The sequence below is a fragment of the Nyctereutes procyonoides genome, unplaced genomic scaffold (genome assembly GCF_905146905.1).
Source record: "Nyctereutes procyonoides isolate TBG_1078 unplaced genomic scaffold, NYPRO_anot_genome, whole genome shotgun sequence".
Classification (NCBI taxonomy): domain Eukaryota; kingdom Metazoa; phylum Chordata; class Mammalia; order Carnivora; family Canidae; genus Nyctereutes; species Nyctereutes procyonoides.
In genome coordinates, this window is record NW_026575044.1 from 51,064,513 (window position 1) to 51,083,119 (window position 18,607).

General features: G+C 37.7%; 1 protein-coding gene across 3 annotated transcripts in view; it reads right to left on the reverse strand.

The window, feature by feature from the left end:
• SPIRE1 (spire type actin nucleation factor 1) overlaps positions 1-18,607 on the reverse strand; it is a 199,416-nt gene that overhangs the window by 162,364 nt on the left and 18,445 nt on the right. For 2 of the 3 annotated variants that reach the window (XM_055324056.1, XM_055324055.1), the window contains exon 2: positions 8,533-8,567. In XM_055324056.1, coding sequence (XP_055180031.1) covers positions 8,533-8,567 — 35 coding nt within the window. Of the gene's footprint in view, positions 1-7,775; positions 7,794-8,532; positions 8,568-18,607 lie in introns of those variants that run through there. The other variant, XM_055324058.1, reaches the window with a different exon arrangement.

Below are 18,607 nucleotides of genomic sequence, written 5' to 3' on the forward strand. Positions count from 1 at the left end.
TATTAAATTACACACTTTAAATGGCTGACTTATATTCTGTGAATTACACCTTGATAAAGCTGTCACAAAAAATTAAGAAAGCATTATCATCAAAAAAATTGGGGAATTATCAAAACACCAATTACCTAATTTTACTGAGTTTTTTTAAACTGTATTTTACAGTATCTGCCAAATGCAATAAAAATCTCTATCAAATTGAGGGATGACAAGAGACACTGTACAAAACAGTGAAGCTCGCTTAGCCTCTCTCTAGCAAAGTATCCATCTCACACTCCCCAGTCCCTCTAGATTATGCTGACTGGTCTCCACGACAACTACTAGCCATGAGTAGGCACTAGGTGAGCCATATGCTTACCTTAAACATGCTTATACTTAATATTGTCTGTAAGGTTTGTTCCCAAACCCATGCAATCAATAGCACTTATACGTACAATAACAATTTCACGAAATGATGCAATAAACTGATAAAACACATATATAAAAATACTTCTCGAAAGAAGAATACAGGCAAACAGCAAATGAAGAATGTACATTGAAAAAAGAATGACCTTAGGAAACAGAAGAAAATTTCATACAGAAATGTTTCTTCTCTTGAAGAGAAACTGAATCTATGTCTTATCTTTAATATGACCTGTAAGACCCAGCACCACATTGCCTTCCCTACATTTCCTACAACTCTCCCTCACATTTCTCTATGCTTCAGACATCCTGCTGTTCTGTCAGTTTCAAAAACCGTTTGATCTCTTAAGAGTCCTAACTGTGAGGGATCCCTGGGTGGCGCAGCGGTTTGGCGCCTGCCTTTGGCCCAGGGCGCGATCCTGGAGACCCGGGATCGAATCCCACGTCGGGCTCCCGGTGCATGGAGCCTGCTTCTCCCTCTGCCTGTGTCTCTGCCTCTCTCTCTCTCTCTCTGTGACTATCATAAATAAATAAAAAAAAAAAATTTAAAAAAAAAAAAAGAGTCCTAACTGTGGCTAACCCAGGTGGCTCAGTGGTTTAGCACTGCCTTCAGCCCAGGGTGTGATCCTGGGGACCAGAGATTGAGTCCCATGTCGGACTCCCTGCATGGGGCCTGCTTCTCCCTCTGCCTGTGTCTCTGCTTCTCTGTGTCTCATGAATAAATAAATAAAATCTTTAAAAAAAAAAAAAGAGTCCTAACTGTGACTTTCTTCTGCCTGGAAATTTCCATTCATGTATCTAAACCTTCTCCCTCAGTCTGGCTAATTTCTTAAAGCCAAGTATCTTTTATGCAAAGACACATGTATCTCTGAGAGTAGCACACAACGGATGCACAATGAGTAAGTCAACTTCGTTATGTAAATATGGGAAGAAATGTCTAAAAGAATAAACGGCCATTACTACTAGATGGTAGGATATAAAGTGTTACTTTCTTCTTAGTATCGTTCTGTGATGTTCTAATTTTTACAACAAATACATTTCTGCAAAGATTAAAGGTACTTTGAACAAGTACCTAGGCCCTTCCCACTTTGATCCTTCAGCACTGTAGTGTCTGTGCTGAAAAATACTATTTTATTAAATATTTAAACTTTTAACTAAGGCAGATTGATATAGCTTCCTGATAAGGTGAATCATTAAGAAAACATCCTACTCTATCATCAAAGTACATAGAGGTGCTTCAGATACCTACAGGGTAAACTTTCTGCTCCTTCAAGAATACTATGTTTACTCCCAGATAATTTGGGTTATTCTAAAATCCTGTTATTGGTCCTTTAATATAGTAAAAACTATACAAAGGAGCACTACTTGTATAAATTCTGTATCCTATGGTCAAACCATGTTGTATTTAAGACATCTATCACTACAACACAGACATTTTGATAATAAATGTTATGAGAGAGAGGAGAAAGGAGGAAGGGAGAAAAGGGCAGGGAGAAGGAGAAAAGGGCAGGGAGAAGGAGAGAGGCAGGGAGCGAGAACTGAATCTCAAACATAACAAGTAATAACATAATGTGCTGGTCTCTATCTGATGACACATGGTAATCTAAGGATATTATCTATTTATCACACCATTAATAAGTCACTACCAACCTCTACTAACACTCACACTTAGAATCAGCAACTCAGAGGTAGACACAACTTACTCTGAGGGCACATAAACTAATTTCCAACCACTTAAAGTCAACCAAAAAGCCATGTAAATTCAGGTATGTTTGGGGTTTTTAATCCAAAAGTACAGGAAGCAAAAAAAAAAAAAAAAAAAAACCTAAAACACACACACACACAACAAAAGCACAGGAAGCAGAATGTGAGCATCCTTCCCATTTCTTGAGCCTGCTGACCAAGGAGAAAAAGCTGTTGTTACCAGCAGTTAATGGAGCTTATTCTTCTAATCCTTTTATAGAACATACATCATTATTTTAACTTCTTGTCCTGCAATTCCATTTATAAAACCTTAAAGTAAGGCCTAAAATCAGAAAAGGCCTTCTGCTGAAAGAGCAGATCTGACAGTAATTGTCTTTTTGTTTCAGCTTTAAGATTTAATTTGGTATTTAATACTAATTTCACAATCATTTAAATAGGCTCATTATGCAGCTAAAATTATGCATAAATGCAAATATTTTCATAAAAATATTATAGCTGACCCTTGAATAAATGGGTTGGAACTGCATGGGTCCCTTTATACTGTATTTTTTCAGTTAAATATAGTACAATACTATAAACGTATTTTCTCCTATGACTTTAACATTTTATATTACTTTATTATAATAATAATAATATAGTATATAATACATATAAAAGGTCTCTGTTAATTGACTGTTTATGGTATTGGTAAGGTTTCTGGCCAATAAACAGTAAGCTATCAGCAATTAACTTTCTGGGGAGTCAAAAGTTACACATGAATTTTCAACTAAGCCTCATGCTGTTCAAGAGTCAACTGTACATACTACTTCAAGTTACATTTTTGAGTTACTTTTAAAATTAACTAATGGCTATCAAATGTCAATTACAAAAGATCTTACTCACCCAACTGCCACAGAGTGCATGAGCCAGAGGTGAAATCAAAGGGAAGTAGGCTGATTTAGCTAAACACAAAATGGGAATTTTTAAATACTGTGTTAGAGCAGCAAACTCCCACATACTACCTTTGGCAGTTTATTAGGCTGCTCAGGAAACAAAAAAATTTCACATAGTCCTGTTTGTGACAAAAACTGTATATAATCAGAATGGAGTAAGTACAAGACACTAACTCTGATATATTTCTTGGCTCATTCTCAAGATCTTTGGGTTCCCCTACAAGGCAGACTAATTCTAGGTCTAGTTTCCCAGCAGTTTCAAATATATAGAACAATTCTTGAGTCACCCTGATTAAGTTAGAATCAGACTACTTCACAAATTACTATATACTATAGTACAGAACTCTATGTTCATCTAACCCCTGGAGGGCCAAGAGGGAGGGGCTTAGGGACTACAATCATTCCTTCGCCCACTCTACCACTGAGCAGGACAACAGTCCCCTGGCTACACAATGCCAGGAACTGTAGTCACAGGTAAGAGACACATGCAGAATAATGAGACATCAGTCATTTCACTGCCCCACGTGGGGCACTAAACTAATTTTTAGCACTATGCAGATGCCTTACAATGCAGATAAACAAAGACTGGATAAAGACAAACAAATGAAAGGTAAAGGGAAGTGGTTCTGCAACATGCTGGCTATATGGCCTTGGGCAAGTTACATAACCTCTCTATTCTTTCTCTTTCTAGAGTTTGTTTCTAAATTTGTTATGAGGGGATCCCTGGGTGGCGCAGCGGTTTGGCGCTTGCCTTTGGCCCAGGGCGCGATCCTGGAGACCCGGGATCGAATCCCAAGTTGGGCTCCCTGCATGGAGCCTGCTTCTCCCTCTGCCTGTGTCTCTGCCTCTCTCTCTCTCTGTGTGTGTGTGTGTGTGTGTGACTATCATAAAAAAATTAAAAAAAAATAATAAATAAATAAATAAATTTGTTATGAGGATTAAATTCATATTATATTCAGTATATGTAAAATCTATTCCTAAGACGTGAGGAAGAAAGTTTCCCTCATTAAAGATTACATTTTTCTGCTATGCTACAATTTTTATAAACAAGCTTTATCAAGATTAAAGTACTGACAAAAGTTAATTTAACTTTATATAATGCTTTAATCTATTCCACTTAAAACACAGCTCATCTACCACAGGAACAGGATTGTTCTAGTTATTCATTTAACCTTTCCTGCTAAAGGGAAAAGGCCTCAGTGCTTCATAATTAGTGGTGGTTAATAGAAAACAGGAACGTGATGAAATCTAAAAATTTACAATGAAAATTCTTCAATTAAAATACTTAAAAAAAATTTAAATCCTTTATGTTGTGGCATTTTTAAGTGCTTTGCAACTTTCTTCAAATATAAAAGTGCAACTAAAATTATTTAAATAATGGCAGTAAGAAAAACTTGTAAAATGAGAGTAAAAAGCTCCCCTAAGCTCTGTGAAGCAGAACTGTCTCCTTGACGGACAAGTACCCACAGGTACAGGTCAGTGCACTCACAGGTACAGGTCTTTTGAGAGTTTATAAATGACCAGATCATTAGTAGACAGGGCCCAAAGGAGGGGTGAAGGGTAAGGGAGTAACCACCAAGAGGCACCCGTGGAGTTTGGAGAATGACAGAACTTGATCATGGAGACGGTTAGCACAACTGAGTATCTGTCAAAATTTGAAAGACTGTAATTGAAAAGGGTAAATTTTACTGTATGTAAATTATACTTTCAAAAAATGGAAGAGATGTAGGAAAAAATTAAATTGCCTATTAAAGTAAAAATTTTTGTCTTTTGAACCAAATTATATGAAAAATTTTCCTTAATGAGTTCAAATGCTGGAAACGACTGGTATAATAGAGTACATTAAAAAAATTTTCCAGGGACACCTGGGTGGCTCAGCAGTTGAATGTCTGCCTTCAGCTCAGGGCATGGTCCCTGGTCCAGGGATTGAATCCCATGTCAGGCTTCCTGCATGGAGCCTGCTTCTCCCTCTGCCTAGGTCTCTGCTTCTCTGTGTCCCTCATAAATAAATAAAATAAATAAAATTAAAAACTAATAATAAAATCTTCACACAAAAAAAAATTTCCAAACAGGGGCACCTGGGTAGGGTAGCTCAGTCAGTTGAGCATGGGACTCTTGGTTTGGGCTCAGGTCATGATCTCATAAGTCATGAGATGGAGCCCTGCATGGGGGACACTGCTCGACAGGGAGTCTGCTTGGGCATTCTCACCCTCTGCTCCTCCCCTGCCACTCCCACATGCTCATATGCTCTTTCTTTCTCTCTCAAATAAATCTTTAAAAAGATTTTTTTCCCAAACAGTGAGAAATAAGGTATAATATTTGATATTTTAGAAACATTAAGCTATCTTGAGGTACCAGATCACATAAAAGTTGATTGAATGCCTAGGTATGGCCTCCCTTGCTTTCTCTAAACTCATAATTTTGTTTGGTTTTTCTGAATATAGGAAAAGTATTAAAAAGAGAATTAAAAGTAAAACTAGAAAATTCATAATATGATTTCTATGTACTACAAAAACCATTAAAATACACAGCTGAACAGTTAGTTATACGTCTTAATGAGGGTCCTGAAGGCCCAGAAAGATAAAGGGATTTTTGCTTTCCCTACCAGTCACCCTGAGGTTCCTAATGGTCTAGGCATCTTGCTTAAGAAGATGACTTTCTCCAACCCAGAAAACTATATACCTCCCAACTAAGAAGAGGAGGCTATCATTAAGCCAGGCTTTATGCTAAACTCTGTGCATTCACAACAATCTATCTTTCAGATAAAGAATCTTGAGGCCAAGAAGTAACGGAAGGGTAGAGCTGGGGTCCAGGCCAAAGCACACACAGCCACAGCACCCTGGTATAGGCCTGCACCCTGGTATAGGCCTGCACCACAGCATGGAGTAAACAACATGCTACTCCACCTGTTCCAGGGCCCTTCACAGTTCTACACTTATACGGATTGGGGTCTGCATCTCAGATTATGGTCTATGGACCCTTTTACATGCTAAAAATTATTGAGGAATCCAAGGAGCTTTTATGTGTGTGAGTCATAATCTATCAACATCTCTTGTATCAAAATTTTAAACTGAGAAATTTTTAAATCAAGTCACTTAAATCATTTAAAAATATTAAACACGTTAATATAAGTAACACTTTTATGGGAAAAAAACACCCTCTATTTAAAAAAAGAAACAAGAAGGGTGGTATTGTTTTACATTTTTTGGAAAACTCTTAAAAGTCATGCTTAATAAAAGCCAGCTAGATCTTGTATTTGCTTCTGAGGTCTGGTATGACATTCATAGTTACACAGTCATGTAGCCAAGGAAAATACCACTGTACCCTCAAGAGAATGAAAGCAGAAGAGCAGATTACGTCTTAATATTACTTCAAAAACAGTCTGACCTTGAAAGGGTTTCAGGAATCCCCAAGAGCCCTACCACCACACTTGGAGAAATACCACTCTAGTCAAACCAGAGGAAGTCCTACATCTGATTTCAGCAGTTACCCACTCTCTAACTTGGATTCCAACTTTACTCTCTCTTGCTTCCCTAACTACCAACACCCCCCACCCCGCCAAATGTACCATCTTTCCTAAAAAACGAAACTTTCTACTTAAGCTGTCTCCTTTCTCTGAAGTCACCAAAATTCTTGAAAAAGTAGTTCCCACTTACTCTACTACCTCTTTTTATTATTTTAATTAACAAATACAGAGACGTTCTCATTTTTTAAAGAAGTCCAAACAAAAGAGATAAATCACCATCCATAATTCCAGTCTCTTCACCAGAGGTAACTATAATCACTGTTACCCCCAGAAAATACTCTGAGCTGTTAACTAAGTAATAGGATTGAACTTTCTATATTCTTGTGATTTTCTCTCTTCAAATAGTTATTTTTAAAATATCCTGAAAGAGAGTTGTTTAGATTCCAATTCTTTTGGTTATCCAAGGCATAGGTCAAAGAATAAGGGCTACTAATTAGGAGATTACAGAGAGAAAATGAGTGGCATTCCTATATAAAGCGAGTACTAAACAAAATGCTACAACAATGCTGATTTTATCATGCTACAACATAATAAGACAGAATAATGAGACACAGTCATCCTGATATACATGTGTGTCTGGGTGTGTGTGTATAAAACAGTGTCTTCAGGGTTTGTATAACAGTTTCACATATACCTGCTCTTTAAGATTTCACACAACCCATGAGGTCAATAGGAATTATGATTAACATTTTATACATAAGAAAGCCAAAGTTGTAGGACAGCAGGAGAAAAATACAGCTCAAAATTACATAGCTAGAAAGTTGCATATCGGAAACCAGACAAAAGTTATATTTTCTGACTCAAATCAAATCCCATTCCTTTATATTACATTGAACAGTACACCAAAAATTCTCACAATATAAAAATATTAAGTTCTACTTTAAAAATAATGAAGTTCTTTCTTATTTTTAGAGCTACTTTGGAAAAAAAATGATCTCTACTTCCAAAGTTGAAAATAACAAAGTTGTGTAAGTTCTGAATGCAAAAAAAATTATTTTTGCTTCTTTATTACACAATACAATCCCTTAGGAAGCTTGCATTTTACTTAAAACAGTTGAAATTTACTAAAATCCACATCAACATGTAGACACATTATGAAATTAGAAAAATAACTTCTTAAATCCTTTATTTAGGCATTGCCATCAACAAAGACACAAGACTCCTAATGTAAAAATGATGCAACAGTATCTGAAAAGAACACCAGATGTACATACGTCATGGATGCTACCACTGCATCTCAGTGCTACCCTTGAAACTCCTGCAAGGAATACAGAATCATGTGGAAATTCCTTAAGGTTCACTATCAGAATTTTGAACTAAATTATTAAAAAGTACTAAACCTATTTATACAAATAACAAAGCATTTAATTCATTACTGAACTTACTGAAATACTGTTTCCAAGCCCCTATTTTTTTTTCCTACACCAAGGTAGCTCCAGAGGAGCTCAACACATCTAAATGATATATTTATTATGACACATTAAATTATGAAAAAAACTGAACTTGAACTATTTCTTATTAAGGGCTCTGAATCTTAGTATCTCAATTTCACACATAATAACATGAGAAAATTTTAAAGCCATTGTTAAGCTAATCTTTTTAACACATGCTGGCATTTTAAAAATATGGGCAAGAGGGGTGGCCTGGCTGGCTCATTCAGTGGGGCATGCAACTCTTAATCTCAAGGTTGGGAGTTTGAACCCCACACTGGGTGTGCAGATTACTTAAAAATAAAATCCTAAAAAAAAAAAAAACCATACACACACACACACACACACACACACACACATATATATGGGGAAGATAACTGATTTTTTCACATTTTACTCTTCTTAAATGTAAAAGATGTATACCTGCTCTCAACACAACGTTTTCAGAAGACCAAAACCCATGAGATACAATTCAATACTTAAGTTAATCTAAAGAACTGTAAAGCTACTTTACTAATAAATATTTGAGTATTTCTCTTACCTCTGTTTCTGTACAATGTGAATATCCCAATTTACCTGTAATAAAAATACACAAAGTTACTTCCAAAGGATTTTAGCTTATCACTGATAAATACTTGAGCTACCTTGCCATAGCTTCATTATATCTATGAAAATCTATGCAAATAGAAGGTGCTACAATGGCTGATATTCTAGAAGGTCCTGCTTAGAGATTTGTTTATACAGGTCCATAAGAAAATAATAAGGAGGAAGATGGGAAGAATAACTCAACTGTAATAAGATTTAAAACACACATATTTTACTATGCATATATAAGTTAATGAAAGTAAAATAAAAATACTTTTATTAAAGTCTTACTTTTTAAAACATTAAAGGTATTTATTTAAAAGGTACCTTTTAAAATACTCTAAAATACCTTCAAAAAATTTTAAGACTCTTGGGCTTTTTTCCAAATATATATTCAAGTTTAAAGGTACAGTGATCATTTCAATGAAAGTATAAATGCCTCAAACTAATATTTTCTTTAATATATAATGGTTGTTCTTTGGTAAGATTAGACAAAACCACATTATTAAAGAATAACTATAATTGAACAATATATGGTTGTTCCAACATCAATATTTTCTGCTCACTGAGACATAATTGCAAGGAACATGTACAATTATATATTTCTGTCAATTTGGATGAATAAAACATATACTTTTAAAGTAAAAACCAGCTATTTTAAGGATCACTTATTAATTAGTTTTAACAAAAAGAATAGGTTATACATTTATATTGGGTACTAAAACATTTAATTTCCTCAGTCCACACTTCTCAAATTTCATTGTCCTCAGTTCAAACATACATTAACCTCTGCCTCCGTCCAACAACACTCTTTCCCCCAAAGTGCTTCCTCTCTCCAGCCTCCGACTTCAATATCTAGCCCTAGCCCACAATGGTTGTTTCAGCAGCCTGTTTTTTCTTTAATGCTTAATGAGAATTTATACACCTTACAGTTTATGACGATACCACCAAAAAAAAACAAAAAAACAAAAAAACGTTTTTTATGTGCGTCCCAACTCTTAAAATGGAAAAACTGAAATCCACAATTTCTGATGACCTAATGATCCTAAGTACTGGCAGAAACTGAGACCAGAAAACAAGGGACTGTGGGTTCTGTGGATTAAAAATGATATATGAGCAATAAATAAAAGTTAAAATTATATACGAGCAATAAATATAGAGATAAAATGAGTTTACTATATAATGGTTTTATATACTTTGGTTTGATGAATAACTACATATTTATTATTTTTAAGTGAAACTATATATTACAGACTTATGTATCATATATATACTTTTTAAGATTTTATTTATTTATTTTACAGAAAAAGAGAGAGGACAAGCAGGGGGAGCTGCAGGCAGATAGAGAATAAGAAGCAGATTACTCTCTGAGCAGGGAGCCTGATGTGGGGCTCCATTGAAGGACCCTGGGATCATGACCTGAGCCAAAGGCAACTCTTAACCAGGTGCCCCTACCATATATTTTATTTATATATACATATGACTGCTCAGAACATTATATATACATAGTTCTGCTCAGAACTAATGTTCTGGGGGTCAATTATCCTTGACCCCCAAAGAGAGGGTGATTAGCTTAACCTAGGAAAACTGTGAACACAGGTTTGAAGAAGGGCACAGACTACCTCTCAACAAACTTTCAGAGTATCTACTCTATAGAAAGGAAGGAGGGAAAGAGGAAGCAGGGAGGGAGGGAGGAGAAATACGGCGTTAACCCAACAGAGAGTAACTCTTGGAGAGTACATGGATGTATATCTCCAGTATGACAGATTCTAAGATAAAAAGAATTGCAAAGAAGTGGTAGGTTTGTTGTTGGTAGTAGTAAAGCTCAGAAAAAAACAAATTTTCATTTGACAATTTTTGAGTTGAACCTGTTTTATATATATTGTAGCATTGAGCAACAAATATGCTGATGTTGCTGGGAATCATAAGCTGAGGGAGAAGGACCATACCAGCCTAACACGTTGGAAGGAGACAAAGAGCCCTATGGTGGTGAACCAGAATTAGGGGTATTAACAAATTAAAAAAAAAAAAAACATACTTCCTAGCTCTTCCTTCAAAAGAGGGAGAAGTAATAGCACCCCATTTTGCAAGAGCACACTCTCAAAGGAATCAGTACTCAGGGGACTGGCTGACTCCATGGATGGGACAAGGAAATTACAAGATAAGCTGGAACATCTTTTTGCACCAGAAAGTAATGAAGTACTTAAAGGATGACAGACTGATGTCAAAATGGCACAAGTCTTATGAAATAGATTTTTATGATGACCTATATTATAAAAATGAAAATGCTTTTCTATAAAGAGTACCAAAAATTTTTGTGGGAGTGCACCACCACTTCTGGTTATTCAGTTTGAGCTGGTGATTAAATCATGCAACTATGGAAATGTGGTTAAGTATGAAGTGCTTGACCACCTACACTAACTACTCTGCCACCCAAATCCCTGCCCAGACTCTGACCCAGGAATCAAAAAATCCCAATTATATGACAGCAGAGCTTTAAGGAACCTTGGAAATGATCTTGCCCAATCCATTCATTTTATAGATGAGTAAGTCAAATTACTTACACAAAATGGCAGGGCTAGGAGTAAACTCCAAGACTCCTGACCCTTGTCACAAGCATTGTTGTGGTTTTGTTATCCTGTCTTCCCATTCCCACTTACAGGGACCAGTGGGGTTCAGGAAGGGGACTAGAGATGTGCTATCGTAGCTACCTACCCATTATAATATTGTTTCTGGAGAAATGGGGAAATGTATTCCTTGATTTAGCAGTTGGAAACTGCCAGTAGAGCAACAAAGAAATTTTCATTTGACAATTTTTGAGTCCTTCTTCAAAGGTGAACCATCCCTGTTTTCCAGAACCAAACCTAAAGAATGCCTCTAAAACCTATAATCTTAGGACTTCATTTTCTACAGGTCAAGTAAACTACGCCGATGGTAGGCCTACCAAGGTTTCATATTACTTTTTTAAGATATTATTTATTTATTCATGAGACACACAGAGGCAGAGACACAGGCAGAGGGAGAAGTAGATTCCCTGCAGGGACTCAATCCCAGGACCCTGGGATCACAACATGAGTTGAAGGCAGACAATCACTGAGCCAACTTTAGTTGCCCTGGGAAGGCAGTGGGTACAGAAGAGCAGGGGCAAGCCTTTAGAATTGGGACAGTCCCAGATTCAAATCTCACTTCCATACTTAACTGTGTTATATGATTTTAAAATACTTTCCAGAGTTTTCCACTTTCTCATCTACAAAAAAAGAGAATAATATCTACCTCATGAGACTTATGTGAAAATTAAATGAAAAAAAACGCTTTGAAGGGCTCTGCATGATGCCTATGGCAGAGGCTCAGCAAATGTTGGCTAAGCTTACCATTATTAACCCTGTGGAGAGACAAGAGTTGTAGATACACTAAAATAGAATCCTAAGGAAAACTGGCATAGGAAAATATATTTACTAGGATTATAACCACGTAAAAGAGGTATCAATTTTGAAATTAAAAAGTAGCTAAATCATATGAAAAATTATCATAGAATTCAACTCATTTTTACACTCCATTAAGATGTTTAAAAGCCACCACCTTTTACTTTATACCTCTCTGCAGAACTTCCTAATACATTATACCCCCAATTACTTATGTGACGGTGTCCAGGATAATGACACTCATTGGTCAAACAGCTGGAGCTCAGCAATGGCTCAGGCTGGGATGATGGGAAGTAAAGTTTCATCAGTTATTACTCAAAACTGAAAATAAGAAAGCCTGAAACGGCAATCTCTATAATCAACCCATAAATTAAAAGACTATAAAGTCTACAGAACTTGTGAACATACTACTTTACATAGCAAAGTGACTGCAACTGTGACTAAGTTAAGGCTTTAGAAAATAGGAGATTTTGGTACATTATCCAGGCAGGGCCAATGTAATCATGAGGAGCTTTTTATGAGAGAGAGGCAGGAGAGTCCAAGAAGGAACTGTGATGATGGAAGCAAAGACTGGAACCATGTGAATGCAAGGACATAAGGCAAGGAATGTGGAAGTCTCTAGAAGCTGGAAGAGGCCGGGACCAGATTCTCCCCTGCAGCCTCCAGAAGGAATACAGCCCTGTAAATACCTCAATTTTAGCCCACAAGACCCATTTTCAGACTTCTAACCACCAGAACTAGCTAATAATTTTGTGTTGTTTTAAGCCACAACAGTAGTGATTTGTTACAGGATATGAAGACATGGTCCATGAAAAAGTCAAAGCAACATGACATGCTCTCACTATCCCAAATGCGACCCCCAAGCGACCATGTGTATGGTCTAATCCCCATGCAGAATGTCCCAGAGTAAGAACTTACCCACTGGCACAAGGTAGTAGGACACAGTGGTTAACAGCAAGGGTTGAAGGTCAGACTCCCAAGGTTTGAATCCCAGGTAGGTTACTCACTAAATTTAAGGCCTCTATACTTCAGTCTCCCATTTGTAAGGCAGAGGCTAAGAAGATTACCTATCTCAGGGTGCCTGGGTGGTTTAGTCAGTTAAGCATCTGCCTTCAGCTCAGGTCATGACCCCAGCTTCAGGGGTCTTCGGATTAAGCCCTGTTGTCAGGCTCCCTACTCGGAAGGGAGTCTGCTTCTTGCCCCTCTGCCCCTCCCCACCCTCGTGCTCTGTCAAATAAATAAATAAATAAATAACTTTAAAAAAGGAGAGTACCTCTCACAGGATTGTTGTGAGGATCTAAAGTGATAATCCAAAAAAACTACTCAGTTCACTGCCTGCCACAGAGTAAGCATTCAATATGAGCTCTATTACCATTTTAGTCTTTGAGCGTTCTCCCCAAAGAGAAAATAAGCCAAAAACTTGTCTTCCAAACTCAAAAAGCTCCAAGTCAATAGATCAGTTGGCCCCTTAAATACCTAGGTATCATTTAATAAGCCCTCACCCATGCCTTGGCCTGTAGATGCAAAGCCTGCCACCTAACCTCTGTAAGTTCTAGGGGTCTCCTGTGTCTGCGCAGTGTCATCTTGAGGAGAAGGCAGCTGACCTTTCATAATTTGTTAAACTTTTCTGAAGATATAGGACTCACAGGGAGACATTTGAGTCCTCACCTGTTCTGTTCTCCCCTCACACTCTCACCATCTCCCTCCTTCCCTGTCTCCGCTAGAGTAACTTAGTGGTCACCTTTTACTGCCAGGGCACACCCTTGAGGGTCTTATCTTACTTCCTAAGTGCACCCTCCAAAACTGACAGCACTCTGAAAATGATTCTAGTTCTTAGAAAAATTATTAATTTTTCATCTCCCTACCCTGAACATCTCTGATTGAAACTTCATTTCTATTTTTACAAGATATCAACCTTAAAGGAAAAGCTATGAGGAGTGGAACTATTCCAAAAACCTCTGCCAGAGATGTATTAAAGGAAAAAGCATCCATCCAAACTACCCTATTTCTAGAAACAACATGCCATTCAAACCAATCCCCACAATGCTTTTAAACCCCAAGAAAAACTGTTAATGAAATATCTCATTAATACTTACAATTAATCAATACTTGCTCTATATAGAGCAAACATATTATATATACATGCTGGTGTAAAACCTTCACTTTTACAGCTGAGGAGTCTCAACCTCTAGGGAATAAATTACTCACTGAAGGTCAAAGAACTGTGACCAGTTACCCAGGTTGCTTACCCACCCAGCTGTCCTACATTCTCCCCTAGCTCACTAAGAGAGAGACTCCTAGGAGGCAATGGATGCCCAAAAGTGAAGCACAGGATCAGCACCGGTGGGGAAAGTTTGGGAATATTAAAAAACTTTATTTTATTTTTTTGAGAGACAGCAAGAGAGCATGAGCAGGGTGAGGACAGAGGGAGAAGCAGGCTCCCCGCTGAGCAGGGAATCCAAGGCAGAGCTCAATCCTAGGACCCTGGGAGCATGACCCGAGTAGAAGGCAGACACTTAACAACTGAGCCACCCGGGTGCTCCTAAAAAACTTTCTAAGTATCACTTTGGTTTACTTGCCCACTGCTCATAACTAATAAAATGTGGGTAAAGAAAAAGATATGCTGTCTATGTGAGCTTTATGCCCTCTTAACAGGACAAAGAATTCCTGACTGATCAATATGAACAGTACATTTAATCACATTTTGTAGGATTTGGGCCATAATCTTATTATTTTAAAGAAGTGTAGAAGCATAAAGATATCATGGTTTTTTGGAAGAGTTGGCGCAAAATTGATTCAATTTTTTTGAGGGGGGCAGTGGAGAGGGAGAGGGAGAATCCTAAGTAGGCTCCAAGCCCAGCAGCACAGAGCTCAAAGCAGGGCTCCATTGATCCCACAAGCTCAAGATCATGACCTGAGCCGAAATCAAGACTCAGACTCCTAACCAACTGAGCCACCCAGGCACCCCCCAAAATGTGGCTTATTATTGCCAGTCACTTTACTAGGGACTAGAATCTAGCCCTTAGACCTCATATCAGTGGCTAAAACCAACTACCAGACTTCCCCAGCATAGACCAATTACTGGCTCTTATCTATAGCTACAGTTTGCCTTTTCTGGCTCTGCTTGCTCTTCAGAGGACAAGTGGATTTCCGCAAGTGGATTTTTTGGGGCCTGGATGCTGCACAGAATACTCCTGATTTCCAGCCCTCCATGAGGGTAGGCCTCACCACCATTGTGGCCACCCCCAACCTAGGAGTAAGTCTGGCCCAGACCCCAAACTCTCCCAACCTATTCCATGGTACTAGAGGGGCCAATTTATAGCTGATCTTGTAGTGAAATCAAAGTTTTAAAATTATGTTTTCTTGGGGTCCTGGCTGGCTCAGTCAGAGAAGCATGAGACTCTTGATCTTGGGATTATGAGTCTAAGCCCCACGTGGGATGTAGAGATTACTTAAACAAAACTTTAAAAATATGTGTTTTCTTAATTACTAGTGTTATTTTTCTCTTTCTATTCAGCAACCTTAATTAAACTTTTTATCATCTCACAGAATATCATTAAATATCAAGTATTTTCCACTAAAAAATAATTTCAGCATAACTTTTTAATGAAACTCAACTATTATATTTGTCTCTTTTATGTAATTTGGCAACATTCAAAACTTGTATAGCAAAAAAGTTTCATCTCTTGTGCCAATTCAAACTGAATGGTAGTGACAGTCTAGAATCGTATCTTCAAAAGAGCTGTGAGGGCAAATATGGGGTTAGAGGCACCCATGACCATTTAGCAATGTTTGTCATGGGAACAGAAGGGAGTGACAACACAGAAGTCACATTCCTGACACTCCTGTGTTAGAGTAGAGGATGGGATGATGGAAATTGTGGTTCCTTTTGTAAACAGTGTGGATTTGAATTAAAATTTCTCCCTGATATTAATTCAAACATTAATTGCTTAAATTCCATGAGACCTCAAAAATACACTGAGATCACAGCACTCTATCACTTTATCCAAGAATAAGGAGAATTTGGAGGGGATCTTCTCCAATCCAAATCATAAAAAAAGGTCTACTATCAAGTGCCAATCCCCAAAATTTTTGTATTTCCTATCAAATGGCAGATTCTGGTTTTCATGCATTTCATAAGCACCACTGTGTTATTCTCCTTAGACTCTCCTCTCCCACTCTGGCACCTGATCTCGTATGAGACCACCCTAGCCAACAGTACCACTGCCAGAGAGGTATCTCAGGTTCTTCTATCTCTAAATACAAGCTCCTTTACTTAGTGTCATAACTGCTGCCCACATTCACTTAGCCAAATGTTATGATAATAAGCATCAGACCTGAGAATTAAAACCACATCGTTTGCTGTCTCCTCTTATATCCATGTTACCATGTGACATTAAACAGTTGATCTGCAACCTTCTGGAAGAGCAAAGGAACTTAATAGGAATTAATATGACTCCACTGGAAAATTATTTTTTCCAGGCTGATTTAATTTCTAAGTATAAGTCATCATCTTCTCACCCTATGCTGCTTCTCCTGCCTTTGCAGCAGCCAGGCACATAGGTGGGAAGTCTGAGAGCCTTCTAAGATGCCTTCCTTTCTCACCCCCATATCAAAAACTAAAGGGCCATGTCCTGTACTATTTCCTAGATCATTTCCAATCTGACTCTTTCTCCCCATTTACTGCCTTCCTTCAAACCTCCATCACCTCCTATCTGAAGAGCCCTAACACTCCCAACTGGTTAAGCAACTTAAAGGCTACTAAGACCCAATGATAGTATGCCCACTGGTCTCTCTGCCCTTGTTTTTACTCAAGTCAATCCATTTTCTACAAATCTCCCACAGTCATCTTTCCAAAAAGAGTAACCTGCTTACATCATTTTTCTGCTTAAAATCCTTATATGACTCTCCATTGCCTATACAGGCTATAAATACAAACTCCACAGTGTGGCACACAAATGTTCTTCATAATCTGATCTCAGTCAACATACTTTTCTAGCCTGTCTCATTCTCCACCACGCCCTCACACATCCTATGCTCCAGGCACAGTGGACGCCCACTGCAAAGACGACAAACAGGTTCAACTTCACGTGCCAACTCCAAATAATTGGTAGTGGCTGCCTGAAGCTCAGCTGAGAACTCTGAAGCTGCTTATAAATTTAGCAGCAAAAATGCAATGACTGATTAAACAGTGTCTGCTTTTGGTATAGGGAAGTGGGCATTGGCACAAATGCCATTCTATCATCCATGTACTACTGTTCTTTGAATAGTTCTTCCACATTTCTAAACCTTTGTACTTTCTGTTGCTTCTAAGTGTCCTCCTTTTATCCCACTACTCATCCTTCAAGGCCTCTCCAGAAAACTGGTTTCCTGTGACACCTGCCTCCTATTACACCAGCAATCAGTCACTCTCACCCTTGGGCTCACACAGGTTTCTGTGCATGTGTCTAGTACTTCAGATTGCTGTAACTATGTTGTAAGGGTTAGTTTATGCACCTGCAAGCTTCTTGAAACTACAGGTGTACTTTATCCTTGTGTCTTCAAATCTAATACAGTGCACTTAGAGAGCACTCATGTACTGGTGAAATGAAAAAAATGAAACGGTGTAATGCCAGATTCCTCTAACATGGTATTCTCACTAAAATCCAGAAGGTATGGCCAAGTCTAGAACCAGACAACCTGTGATGACTGTTAGTGGCATTCTACTACTACTCAACACCTATATCTATATACATCTTTATCTCTCAAAAATACAAGATAGTAAAGGAGTATACTAGATAGAAATTTGGCTTCCGGTTATACTGGGCCAGGAAGAAAATGGGAAATAGGAAGGAAAAAGAGACCCAAATCTTAAAAAAAAAAAAATGCATTAACACAAGTAGCATTAAAAGATCTGAGAGTCAGTTTTCAGAAGCTAAATATGGACCAGCAAATCTCACTATAACTGGGGATATAGCCTTTCCATATACATGACACTACTCAAATACTTATTAAATTTATACCAATGTCCCAGATTGGTCTTAATTTTCTAAAGTTTGTAAGGTGCATCAGGGAAATGCAAATCAAAACTACAAGGAGGTATTACCTTACACATGTCAGAATGCCTAAAGTCAACCACACAAGAAACAACAGGTGTTGGCGAGGATGTGGAGAAAAAGAAACAATTGTATACTGTTGGTAGGAATGCAAACTGGAGCAGCCACTGAGAAAAACAGTGTGGAGTTTACCCAAAAAGTTAAAAATAGAGCTACCCTACCACTATAATCACACTACTGTTATTTACCCAAAAAATACAAAAACATTAATTCAAAGGGATACACACCCCTATGTTTTTAGCAGCACTATTTACAATAGCCAAAATATGGAAACAGCCCTGTGTCCATAAATTGATGAATGAAGAGAAAGTAGGGTGTGTGTGTATACACATATACAGTGGAATACTACTCATCCATGAAAAGGACTAAAATCTAGCCATTTGCAATGACATGGATGGAGCTAGAGAGTATAATACTAAGCGAAATAACTCAGAGAAAGACATATAATTTCACTCATATTTGTAATTTAAGAAACAAAACAAACAAGCAAAGGGGGCAAGAAGAGAGACACACA